Source organism: Ciconia boyciana, chromosome 11, assembly GCF_034638445.1.
Source record: "Ciconia boyciana chromosome 11, ASM3463844v1, whole genome shotgun sequence".
Taxonomy (NCBI): domain Eukaryota; kingdom Metazoa; phylum Chordata; class Aves; order Ciconiiformes; family Ciconiidae; genus Ciconia; species Ciconia boyciana.
In genome coordinates, this window is record NC_132944.1 from 8587189 (window position 1) to 8599561 (window position 12373).

Genomic DNA, 12373 nt, shown 5'->3' on the forward strand with positions numbered 1-12373 from the left:
CCCTTTCATCCCAGGGGCCTAGACAGCCGTTCATAAACAGTGCCAAGTAAACTCATCAGCCTGCCTGTGATGTGTGTTGGCCTCTTCCCTTCTGGTGATCAGGAGACCGAAGGACTGAGCTCAAGTGGTTTGTGCTTGGTGTCACAAGAAGTACGGGTTGGGAGCAGAGCCAGCACCTCCTGACACCCAGCCCACTGCTTTACCCACAAGATCATTACTTGTCCCTGGTGTCATTATTATTTATTTTTATTCCCTTACTTTATTTGGATTTCAAAGACTTTAAAATTTCTTTACCCTCCTTCTCCTGAGTGGCAGCAGTTCTGCTTTTGGAGGAGAAAGGACAGTGCAGCTGGGATTCAAAGGCCATTCAGAGGCATAACAAAGTCAGATTAGTGGAAGTGGTTTTCTAGTAAAAGTAGTACAGGCACTACTATATGGTACGGTGAGCTCTCTGAGAAAGGGTTGTCTCGTGCTCTGGGCTGAGTACAGCTGGGGCTGTGACATGGGCTGGAGCCTGTGGCTCTGCCACCAAAGCCCTATGGTGGCCCCAGGATGGGCACCACTGTGGTACCACAGCCTGCTGTGAGCCGGCCTCAGCTTTCCACCAGAGCGCACGGGAAGGCAATTGGGCTCTTTTGAGACAAACAAAGTCCTCAGGGTCCAGCAGTACCAGGCACAGCCCGGCCTCCCCACAAAGCCTGGTGGGCTGAGGCAGCGTGGTCAGTACGCCCTTGGGCAAAGGTCTGCCAAGCGCTGCCCCATAGTCCCTTCTTGCTCGACCTCTGAGCTGCTTGGCAACATGCTGCTCAGCTCCTGCTTTTCCTCCCTCCTTCTCCCTCTCTAGATCCAAGTTGGAAAGTTCAACTATACAATTGCGATGCTTCACCTTGGGGGAGGAGAGACCGCAATCATCGTCTCCATTGTCATCTGCAGCATCTTGCTGGTCCTCTCTGTCGTAGGTAAGGGAACAGAACAGTGAGTTTCCAGACTTTGCCGAGGTTTTTTCTCATTGCATGTGGAGGGGTGAAGATGCCTCACTCACACGTTAGGAAACCTCTGAGTGCTGCAGTTGTGCAGTGTCTGAAACCGGTCTGGGTGCAGCAAGTAGCCACTCTTCTTTGTACAGGACCGAGCCAGTACCCAGGATCAAAGCTTCCTGCAGCATGGAGCATTTGCTGGCTGAATCCATAGTTCAACTCTGTTACTTGAGCCTGTGATATTTGTAAACTTACCCTTTTCCCCCAAACACTTAGTAGCTACTATAATACAAAATAAAGAAGGGTGTAAGAAAGTGGTCTTGGACTCGTACTGACTTGAACAGGGCTCACTCACAGGCATGACTGTCCCAGACCATCCCCAAGGTCCACCTAACCCAAGGTCCTGTCATCAGTAACAGGCAGTGACACATGCCTGGCAAAGAGTATGAAGAACAGAGCAAGCGTCCCTACCTGCAGATCTGGAGCAGGCACAACAGTTTGCTAACCTCACTGGAAGCTGTGCAACACACCTGTGTCCTCTGGCTAGAGTATCTTCTCATCACATGCCCAGAATGACTGTGCAGCAAGAAACCTGTCAGTTCACAGCAAATGAGGTGTTTCTAATAGGGATTTAATTTATTTTTAATAAAGGTTATAATGCACACTATTTATTAAATGCACCACCCGTTGTTAGAAACATATTTCTGGAGGCATAGGAAGACTGTCAGACATGAACACTGTAATACAGGTGGTAAATGTCTTAAAATCTGTGTTCATTAATCAGCTGAAATACATTAATATACAGTTAAGCTGAATATAAACAGCCCAGACCTAAATTGAAGATGACAGTTACAGCATAATCATTGAATTCCAGCTGGTTGTACTTATTTACAGATAATCGACAACTGCCTGATCAGATACCAGTCTTGTAGGTGTTAAACCAACACTGAGTTTAGCTTTCTGCACCCGTGTCAGCAGAGGACCGCTCTGATCCCAGCTGCAGCTGCTCCTAAGCCCTAGTCCCAAAGGCTTGTTCCCTTCCTCTTTTCCAGCTCTCTTTGTGTTTTGCACAAAGAGCCGCAGAGCGGAGCGCTACTGGCAGAAAACCCTGCTCCAGATGGAGGAGATGGAGTCGCAGATCCGGGAGGAAATCCGCAAAGGTAGGTCACTAAGCTGGGCACCGAGGAGGAGCCAGGACTAGGAGGGAGATGCCAGAATAGCAGGGTTGAAGCTGTTCACTTGATACTCTGTAGAAGTTTATAGAATTATTTATAGGAGAATTTCTGTCATCAGCTTTGAGCTTCAGCAGGGTTTGTGAATGAGGCTCAGTGGCTGGAAGTGTGGCTCTGCCGCTGTCTTGCTGCCTGACTTGGGCAAGCCATTGATCTTCAGTGCCACTGGTTTCCCTGTCTCGGGGTTAATGGCCCTTGGCCATGTCAGAGGGTTGCTTGAAGGCCACGCTAATCTTTATGTGCTTTATGATTGGGTGCAACAAAAATTGCAGCACGCTTCTACTAGAGCAATGGGAGAAGCAGTCCAAGTGTCTGCATCTGCTGTCCCCGTGGTATGTGACTCTCTGCAGCATAGGCTGAGGTCTCCTCCTGCAGAACCAGACTGGAGGCTGCTGTCCTGGAGGCAGGGGAAATGCTCTTTCTGTCAGTGCTGCGGGACATGATGTATAGTGCTGACGGTTAAATCCTGACAGTAATCTGCTGCTCCTTGAGAAACCCTGCTTCAGCCCACTTGAGGGAAAGGCTTGAGGAGGCAGAGATGAGATATGCCACGTTTTTCAGTGCCAGCCTGCTTACTGTCTCAGCTGGTAGAGTATCGGAGCTCTTACCATCTGCGGGTCTCTTTGTGTAAGGTTTTGCGGAACTGCAGACAGACATGACAGACCTGACCAAGGAGTTAAACCGCAGCCAGGGGATCCCATTCCTGGAGTACAAGCACTTTGTTACCCGGACGTTCTTCCCCAAAGTAAGGCAATACCGCGTTTCACGGGCTCCTAATCGCTCCCAGGTCCTTCCAGACCAGATCAGGGCTCTACTTTCCCTCTGCTAAAGGGTTATTACAGTGTAACAAAATCATTCCACTGTTATATATTTAGTTGTCATGTATTTCAGCCTCAATTATCGTCAAAAGTGGAGCTGCAGCTCCTGGGGTGTGAAGTAAGGTCGGGCTTGCTTGCACACGATAGGAGCCCGCCGGCGGCACCATCCCAGGAGTCGCTCTGGCTCACCCGTTTGATGCCGTTGGACACCCTCTTCTGAAAGCGCTCTCTCACATGAGCAGAAAGTGCTGGGGACTAACCCGTCTCCCCAGGGGCTCCAATATCACCCCACTCTGTTCGGCAGAGGCTGAGGCCGAAGGGTGGCTGAAGGGCGTATCTGCCGTCAGCATTCAGGGAGAGGGGGCTTTTTGTTCCATGCAGTGTGCCACTGAGCATTCCCAGCTGCTCTGCTGGTCCTCAGGAGCTTGTTAGATGTCTCTGTCTCCCCCTTTCTCTCCTCTCTGTCAAAGGCTGGACGCATGGTACTCCCAGTAAGACTCCCCTTGGGCGCCCAGTCCCAGTCTGTCTACCCAGAGTCCTCCTCCAGGGCCGCACCAGACGCGCCGGTGCCATAATTCCCATCACCAGCTGCTCTGCTGTGTCGCTGTGCGCCCTTAACAGCGGCTGTATTTCACCCCTGAGGCAGTTGCATTTCAGTGGTGAGGAGTGAGATGATGATTTATGACTGCAGAGTGTTTCATTAGTAGTTATTACTCAGGTTTTTAAGTTATCCAATCTCTATATATCTGCACACTAGAGTCTTTAAGATTCAGGCTGCTATATGAATGTTAGAGATTTAAACATTTTTCCCATCTGTTTCAAAAGTTACATATGTTAAAACACCCAGTACTCCTCTATTTTGACTTAGTCTTCTATAATGCTTTCTCTTCTGGGATTTTTCTAGCTGTCAAATTAGTCTATTTGCAGTCTCCCTACCCTAACAGCCTCATGTCTGCTCAGACATCTGCCTCCCCTCATTCTTGTGGTGTTTGCTCATTCAAGAGGGTCTTGCAAAGTGTTTAAAGGCTTTGTAAACCATACCAATGCATTTCTTCATGATGGGTGGTCTTCAGTCCTGATGACATGTCTCTCTGTCTCGTTCCCTTGCGGTACATGGCAAACAAGGAGGTCCCCGGCTGGCTGCAGCCACCCTCCCCTAATGCTGTGCTTGGTTGCAGTGTTCCTCGCTCTATGAAGAGTGCTACATCCTGCCGTCACAGCAGCTCAGCTCCCAGGTGGGCTCCCAGGTCCAGGAAACTCATCCACTCCTGGTGGGGGAATGGAAAGTGAGTAAACCACTAACAAAACAAGTGCTCTTGAGTGGTTGCTAACCATACTCATGTGTGTTGACAATGCCATGCGTTTTCTTGTGGTGCCTGGGGGATGCTTGATTACTCAAAACAATTAACACATACCAGCATCAGATCAGCTTCGGCTGATTGGAGAATTGGATCTGTGGATCTGCTCTCACACGAAGGAGCTCTGTCCTGAGATCCTCCCTGGTGCCACTGTGGGCTTTTCTTCCTGGGTGTATGGTATAGTATGTCACTTCAGTCCCATACACAGTTCATCGTAAATGAGATTCCTCCCAAGCAGAGACTTGGTAAAAGCTGTTGTTGTCCCAGAGCTGGGTTTCATGTGGACAAGAAGTAGGAATTGAAGAATCAGAGAGCTGCTTAGGTTGGAAGGGAGATCTGCGTAAAGCAGCTCCAACTAGATGAGGTTGCTGAGGGCCTTGTCCAGCTGTGTCAGATATCTTCAAGGATGGAAATCCCACAGCCTCCCGGGGCACCATTCCAGTGTCTGACCACCTTAAAAGTGAAAACATCCTTCCTTATATTTAATCAGTGTCCCATGCTCTGGCTAGTGTCCCTTGCCTCTTGTCCTAGCACTGTGCCAGCAGAGAAGAGCCTGGCTCTGTCTTCTCTGCTCTCCCACAGGGCAGCTGAAGACTGCGGTAAGATCTCCCCTTACCACTTCTTCTTAAGGCTGACCAAACCCAGCCCTCTCCACCTCTACTTGTACGCCCACTAATTGTTTTGGCAGCCCTTAGCTGCACTTGCTCTGGTTTGCCAACATCTGTACCATAGTGGGGAGCCCAAAACTGACCACAGTACTCCAGGTAGCCTCACAAGTGGTGAACAGAGAGGAATGGCCACTGCCACTCTGCCACTGACCAAGCTGCTTCTGATACAGCCCCGAACGCAGTCGTGCCCTTGCCAGGAAAGCATGCTGCTGACTTGGGTCAAGCAGAGGGAGTAAGGGCTCTTCAGCTCAGTACCTCCACGTTCAGCAGGGACATCCGTGTAGTCAGGAACAATAAAAGCTGGAGGAAAACAACAAGTAGGCTTTTTCTCACTCTGCTTTCTGAATTTTTCTTTAGATCCCTGAAAACTGCAGACCCAATATGGAAGAAGGAATCTCGCTGTTCTCCACCTTACTCAACAACAAGCACTTTCTCATCGTGTTTGTCCATGCTCTCGAGCAACAGAAGGACTTTGCTGTTAGAGACAGGTATGAGCTTCAGAATGAAGGGCCTGGCAGCTGGAGGAGACTGATTCATTCCTAACCTGTAAGCAATCCAGCCCATGCCTGGAGCCGTGCATTTCAGTTGAAGGTTGAGTTACACTTGCTTCCCACTTTTTTATTACAAATGGACGGCCATAAATCTCCGTTATCCTGAAGAGCACCAAAAGGTACAATGGGTGAATCACTCGCGAGTGTTTGTATCCCTGAACACTTGGTTTACCAGTAAGAGGGTGTGAGCTGACCCAAGGTCCTGCAGCACTGAAAGAGGGGTTGAAGTTTTAACACCGTTGAGAAGGCTCATGAAAATTGTCTGAAATACTGCCTTTCTGTTCTGGGGTTTTTTATGCCAGTCGGCAGTTTAGTCTTGTTGGATTGGTGCTTGAGTCATACACAATTCTGTGTTTCAGATGTAACCTGGCCTCCCTGCTTACTATTGCGTTGCATGGGAAACTGGAGTATTACACCAGCATCATGAAAGACCTCTTGGTGGATCTAATAGATGCTTCAGCTTCCAAAAACCCCAAGCTGATGCTGAGGAGAACAGAATCTGTGGTGGAGAAGATGCTCACCAACTGGATGTCCATCTGCATGTACAGCTATCTCAGAGTAAGAGAACCAGATCACTGCTGTTGTGGGTGCAGCTGTGTTGTTGTGCATGCAGCGGTAATGAGGGATGCATGGGACAGCTGAGGACCTAAATACCTGCCAGCATTGCCACTTGAATGGTCACTAGTGGTTGACAAACTCCAGTGTATCGAAAGGTTCAAGTATGGAAAAGCAACCTTAAGTTCAGTTGCTTCTCCACTTCTGCCTGGAGATTTGGTGAGATCAGACTTCACGGCAGGCCTTTCCGAAGGCCAGTGCACGTAGTAATGTGCTTGAGAAGAAAGGCGTAGGGGAGTTGAACAATAACCAGAATGGCTTGAGGTTTTGGAAACCGTTCCAGTTATTTGTTGTTTTCTCTGACCAGCTCACACAGCCGTACTGATGGTTGCCAGCCAGTTCAGCATTGTCTGTCTTGAGCACGAGAGCCCCGCTGTTGGGAGGGATGGTGGCGCCAGGGCAGGGGGCTGCTCCGTGTCGGTGCCCGTTGGTATGTGGGGCTTCTCGTGCGGGAGGCATCCTCATGGTTCCACACTGGCCAGACAGATCTTAGCAGGAGAAGTGGGAAGTCTGTCCCAGAAGCCTGACTGTCTTCCGATGGTAACGAAAAGGAATATATTTGGCATCTCAGAGCACATCAGCAGTCCATCTGCTCAGTGCTTTATCTCCAACATTTACCAGTTCTGGTTGGAATTTCCCAGAAGAATTGAGCAATAACTTAATTGATTCCACGGCAGTTAATTGGAGGACACCCCATTATACCCACAGGGGAGAGCCTTGAAAAAGCCTTTGAAAAATCTCTTTTCCCAAAGTGTTTGCTCTAGCCACAGAAGCAATACTGTATTGTCCTCATACATATCCTAATGTCTTCTGATCCCAGCTGATGATCACTTTTTGTCCTAAAGCCTGTGGTTCTGTAGTTCATAATCTTTCATTTTAGCTCGCATAATTAGCCAGTAGAATGAAAGAAAAGTTACAGGAGCGAATGAGGATGGTTGTGCCAATGCAGCACGACTATCCAGCCTGTAAGAGCAGAAAAGAGTGAATTAGTGAATTTCTTTTAATCTTCAGTTTTTGTGCCTGTAGTTAAACCATTGGAGAAAAAAAGTGCTGATCTCTCCTTTTGGAGAGTGGAGACCACATGTGAGGCATCTGATCCAACTCCAGTTTGTGCTAAAAATGGACATTGTGCAAGAAGGCTTTCTCAGGGGGAAAAAAAAAAAAGAGGAAAGAAAGTCAAGTCTTATCACGCGGGCCTGAAGACTTGGGCACGTTACATAGCTAATTAATGGCGAGGAGCTCTCGAGTGCCGGCACACTGCCCTTCCCTGGGGCGCCTGGCAGGGAGGTGCCCATTACCACAGGTTTGTCCAGGGTCTGTGGCAGGGCCGGTGGCCGTCCTGCAGCTGGGGCAGTGCAGATGATGCTGGTGCAAGCTGTGAGCTGGCTTTCCTGTGCCGTGCGGCCCTGGCCCCATGGAGGGAGGAGGAAGGACAGGGTACAGATGGGAGAGGGTCTGCGGGGCGGCAGTGGCCCTTTGCAGAGCTGATGGGCCGCCAGCCGAACCTGCATTTCCATCCGCCTGTGGATGGGTCCTCAGCAGGGTCTGATGTTGCATGCTGGGTTTGCAGTCCTCTCCTTGCTTCACGTGCTCAGCCTGAAGCCACGGCAGTGAAGACCATAGCGGCACTTTCTGCCGCAGCCTATTTCCCATTTCTGAAAAGCAAACAGTTTCCATACTGGAGCGCAATAAAGAGTTGATTTCCAAGAGACTTTTACATCACATGTGCTCCACAGTGAGGGTGGGGGACCTGATCAGAGGAGAAACCGTGCTGCCTGCTGAAATATGGAGGAGGAAGAGATTTGATCAGACGAATGTCCGGAGAGGTCCTTTGACTGTCCCAGGCGGACACGAGCTCAGCTGTGCAAAGGGACGGGGGGTCTCAGTCCAGATCAGCAGAGCCGGGACCTTCCCCACCGCGCAGATGAGCACGGAGCCGCTGCAGTCAGACAGACAGCACCTCCTTACACGCGGGCTGGTTTCAGCTCAGGGCTGTGATTTAAATACTAGCGATAGTCAAATGCCTCCCATGTGCCTTGCGTTCCTCTGGATCAAAATCTGTTGCCTTCAGAGAGGCATTTCTTGGTTAAAAAGAAAGGCTGCCTGCCTGCCTGTAGCACTGGTCTGTCAGACGTGTGACGATGGGTCTGGTTTTCATTCCTGAATAATCCCCATTAATCACAACATCTATTTGAAACAGCTGCTGCAAAGGTCCCTGCCGTTGTGCAGTGGAAAAATTCCAAGTGCTTGTATTTTCCCTTGTAAGTCAACGCTACATGCTCAAAACATTTGTTTCGTATTAATGCTCTGCCTAACAGTCCGTCCATTTGTGTTTTGGGGGAAAATGATTTGAAGGAGCTGTCTTCAACTGGGAAGGAGTTGCAGGCCACAGTCACTAGTGGTCTGAACATGTGGAGGGCACCTGAAGGCAATGGAGTCACCGCTCTGACAGGGAGAGGTTTGGCTTGGTGCGTGCAGGAGATACGATGAAGAACTAGCAGGAGGCTTGCTGCTTGGGACTGGTTCAGAGGAAGCTTGCAGCATTTGCACAATCGATGCAGACCTCTGTTTCTGCAGAACTGAGTGAGAAGCGTAGATAAAATGGTCCATGTCTCTACTTTCTGCTACAGCTTTGGTGGAAAAAAAGCCTTCCCCATGAGATACCGTGGTACCATTGTGCCTGGCTCCTAACAGGATCAGGGGACTGGGAGTTAAAGGAAAATTAAGGTCCTGGACGTCAGCTTTTAGGTCTGGGTCCAAGCTTCCCAAAGTTGTGCATGTGGGATGGAGCTGAGGTTTGGTTCTTCACAGAATGCAAATAGATAATCATCCCAAAATTAGCAGGCACTTGGGATAAGCAGCTGTTTTCTGTGCTTTTCCCACCCCAGCCTCACCAAGACATTCTGGAAATGGCTGTAACGTGTTCCTGGGGACATCTCTAATGACTTGTCAGCCTTGTTAATAGGGCAGCAACATGTGAATCCAGTCTGTGCTCTAAACCTTTTTTTTCTTCCCAAGCATATAAAAACCAAGCCCTCCCACGCTCGTCGTGCGTGAAACAGTTCAAGTAATGCCAGCCTGAACTGTGCTTTCCATTACTGCAAAGTTATTTCAGTGCCCTGGGTAGCTTTAAGAGCCCGTAAGAGTTCAGTCAGAAATGAAAATGAAGTCTCATTAAAATACATTCACAATAGGAGGAAAAAAGACCCCAGACTGTGTTTTTTTAAGTATTTTTTTGTCCTGAATCAGCACTGATCTCTTCTAGTTAAACTTCCTTTCTCCCAACTAGCCAAGTCCAAAGACAGTTTTGATTCATTTCCAGATGAGTTTTCCGAACAATGCTTGAGGTTTCCAAGTTTGCCATTTTATCTCTAGCCCCTGCCTGCCAGCCCTTCTTTCCCCTCATTGAAATTTGCTGTCTGATTAGCACTTTTGCAGATTTCCATAACATCCCACAGTTCCTGAGCTTGAAAGCCAAAAAGCCAAACAGAAATAGCATCTCGCCGGCAGAGCGCTGTTGTTGCTTCCCGTGTGGCCAGTCCTGGGGCTGGTCCTGCTCATGCACACTGCGGCGGGTCCGAAACGCCTGCTCCTCCGATTCCCCGGGCTGCCCCTTCCAGTGCAGCTTTACACGTGCGGGAAAGTACCACACGACCCGTGCAGCCCATGCTCGTTTCAAGCTGTAAAGAGCTCCTGTATCAGCAGGACTCGCACTTTTTTTGTTTTTGGAGGAAGCCGTGTAGCCGTTGGCAGCCCCCTCACGTCTCTGCGGCCAGAGCTGCGGCCAGGGCCAGAGCTTCCCACGGGGGGGGACGGGGCAGGCTCCAAAACCCGGCGCTGAATTTAGCCTTGGGTTCATCCCCGCTGTGTGCTCACGCACATGTGACATAAACAGAGTTCCTGTTCATAGCAGGGCCATCATCAGGATTTGTCAGCAGTTGTGTAGGGTCAGCTTGGCAGTGCTCCACAGTTCACGTTGCTTTATGGGGAAAGCAGGTACTGCAGCCTGGGGATGTCTCGGTGTCAGTGTCGTCCCCTTGCCTCTTATCTCATGCTCCTGCCTTTGTCTCAGAAACTAACTCTTCTTTCTGTCTTCTGACACTTTCTCCACTCTGTTCATAATCCTCAACTTCTCCGCATCCCCATGACTTCATGTCTTTCTCTGCTTGCTGGAAGCCGTGCCTTCTTCCATTTCCAGCACCAGCAGCTCTGCTGCTGAGCTCGTTTTATGCTGCGTGCACAGAAGGAGCATTGCAGGAAGTCATTAAACGCCGGCAGAAGGCCCAAGGAGCTTCCCTGTGTTCATAAAAAAAGTTGCCCTCAGAAAATAAAGCGGGTGCACCATTGGCACAGATGGTGCATGCCCACCTACAGTCCTGCTGTAGTGTCTTATCATCAACTGCGCTGAATGCAGCCGAATCAAAATTGACATCAAACTAATTGCTTTAGCAATTATAAGGCAATTAGAATAAAAGAATCACCAAGTCTTAATTAAGAAGCAGATTGAACAGGATTTAGCAGCTCCTAGCTGAGAAAATATCAAAATCATTCGATATCTGTTTTCTTGAGTAGGATTTCAGATGGCAGGAATGCTTGTGCGGGGTGTGTGTGATGCTCAGAAAGTACATAAATGTGCAATAATTTGCACTTGCCTCATTGAAAAGAAATTGCACATGAACATTAGGGAGAATGGGATGTGCTCCAGTACTGAAAAGTTTCTTAAGAAAAATAGCTTATGTTTTACTTGCACATCAGCGTAGCAGACAGAAGTGGATCAGAAATCTGGCATTAAACCACTTAGCTGAACCGCATCACAAATAGCTGGTCCCTGTTATGTTTTTTGTTTTCATTGCAGTGTCACCATTCACTTCTCTCCTGTAAGACGAAGTTTGATGAATGTAAGGAGTTAAATGGTGTGTTTGCTTGCTGTCGCATGGGAACAGCTTGTTGACCCTGATCCTTTCTGTTTTGCTGTGATCAGGGCTCTGCTGTGGTATGAGAAGTATGAACACTAGTTCCCAGAGCCACAGGCACACACAGTGGGCTCACTTCCATGGATTTCAATGGCAAACCAGCCAGCACAAAGAGGGGTTCAACTGATACCATCATGAGAAAGCTGGGCACCCAAATATCTCTGTAGACCTGGATTTTTGTGCACATCAGCCCTATCCTTGTCCTGCTGAGTGCAGTACATTGTACAGTATGCGCTCTGTCAGATTGCAAGAAACATCCCTGTACTGGAGTATGCCAGCTTCTCCCTGAAGTTCGTGTGCAATTTCACATGTAAATTAATGCACATTTGTATTTTGCTGAGCATCGTGCATGCACGTACCCACTCAGCACAGCTACACATATGCCCCTACCTTCTGAGCAGTACCCGAGCACCCTGCCCGTGAGACAGCAAATGCTGGCACAGCCTGTTGGTAGCAATCCACAGCCCTGCAGTACTTGCTGTAGAAGTTGGATGGGTATGTTGGTGCTGACAATCACAGTTCACCCTCCCCGAAAATCGCCTGTGGCTGTTGTCGGCTGTTTTGTCCTCTTTCCCGTCTGCGCTGTCACATTGCCACAAGCCTGAACACTTCTGAGCAGCCTCAAAGAGATGCTGGTGGGCGACAGCACTGAGCACCCGCCGGGGGTTTGCAGCACCTGGCGTGGACCAGTCCTGCTTCCCAGTCCGCGGAGGCACACCAGGGTTTTCGCTTGCCTTCAGTGTCCATGTGGCCTGTCCCCACCACACCGCTGGAAGGAGTTACTGCCATCAGGTCCGGTTTGCTTACTTGGTCTTCTTTCCTACCCCCAGGAGACAGTCGGAGAGCCCTTCTTCCTGTTGATCTGTGCAATCAAACAGCAGATTAACAAAGGGTCCATCGATGCCATCACGGGAAAAGCCAGGTACACCCTCAACGAGGAGTGGCTCCTGAGGGAGAACATCGAGGCAAAGCCGAGGGTGAGTACCTACACCCCGGGGGTCTGACGGACACGTACCCTGGCAGCGTGGTTGCACAAGCGGCTGATTTGGTACCTGCGCAGGTGCGATAACCACGTAAATTATACACCTGCGCAGGCACCTTGCCACTGCTTAAGCACACGACTACAGAACAAGGCTTGTAATGACTGTTTTCATGTCCGTCCCTTGGTGGGTCACCTAAGT

At 49.4% G+C, this 12373-nt stretch overlaps 1 protein-coding gene across 1 annotated transcript in view; it reads left to right on the top strand.

Moving 5' to 3' along the window:
* PLXND1 (plexin D1) overlaps positions 1-12373 on the top strand; it is an 86663-nt gene that overhangs the window by 56525 nt on the left and 17765 nt on the right. The window contains exons 20-26 of the mRNA XM_072876153.1: positions 845-959; positions 2030-2137; positions 2842-2954; positions 4206-4313; positions 5411-5541; positions 5964-6162; positions 12023-12169. Of these exons, the coding sequence (XP_072732254.1) occupies positions 845-959; positions 2030-2137; positions 2842-2954; positions 4206-4313; positions 5411-5541; positions 5964-6162; positions 12023-12169 (921 nt within the window). The remainder of the gene's footprint in view (positions 1-844; positions 960-2029; positions 2138-2841; positions 2955-4205; positions 4314-5410; positions 5542-5963; positions 6163-12022; positions 12170-12373) is intronic.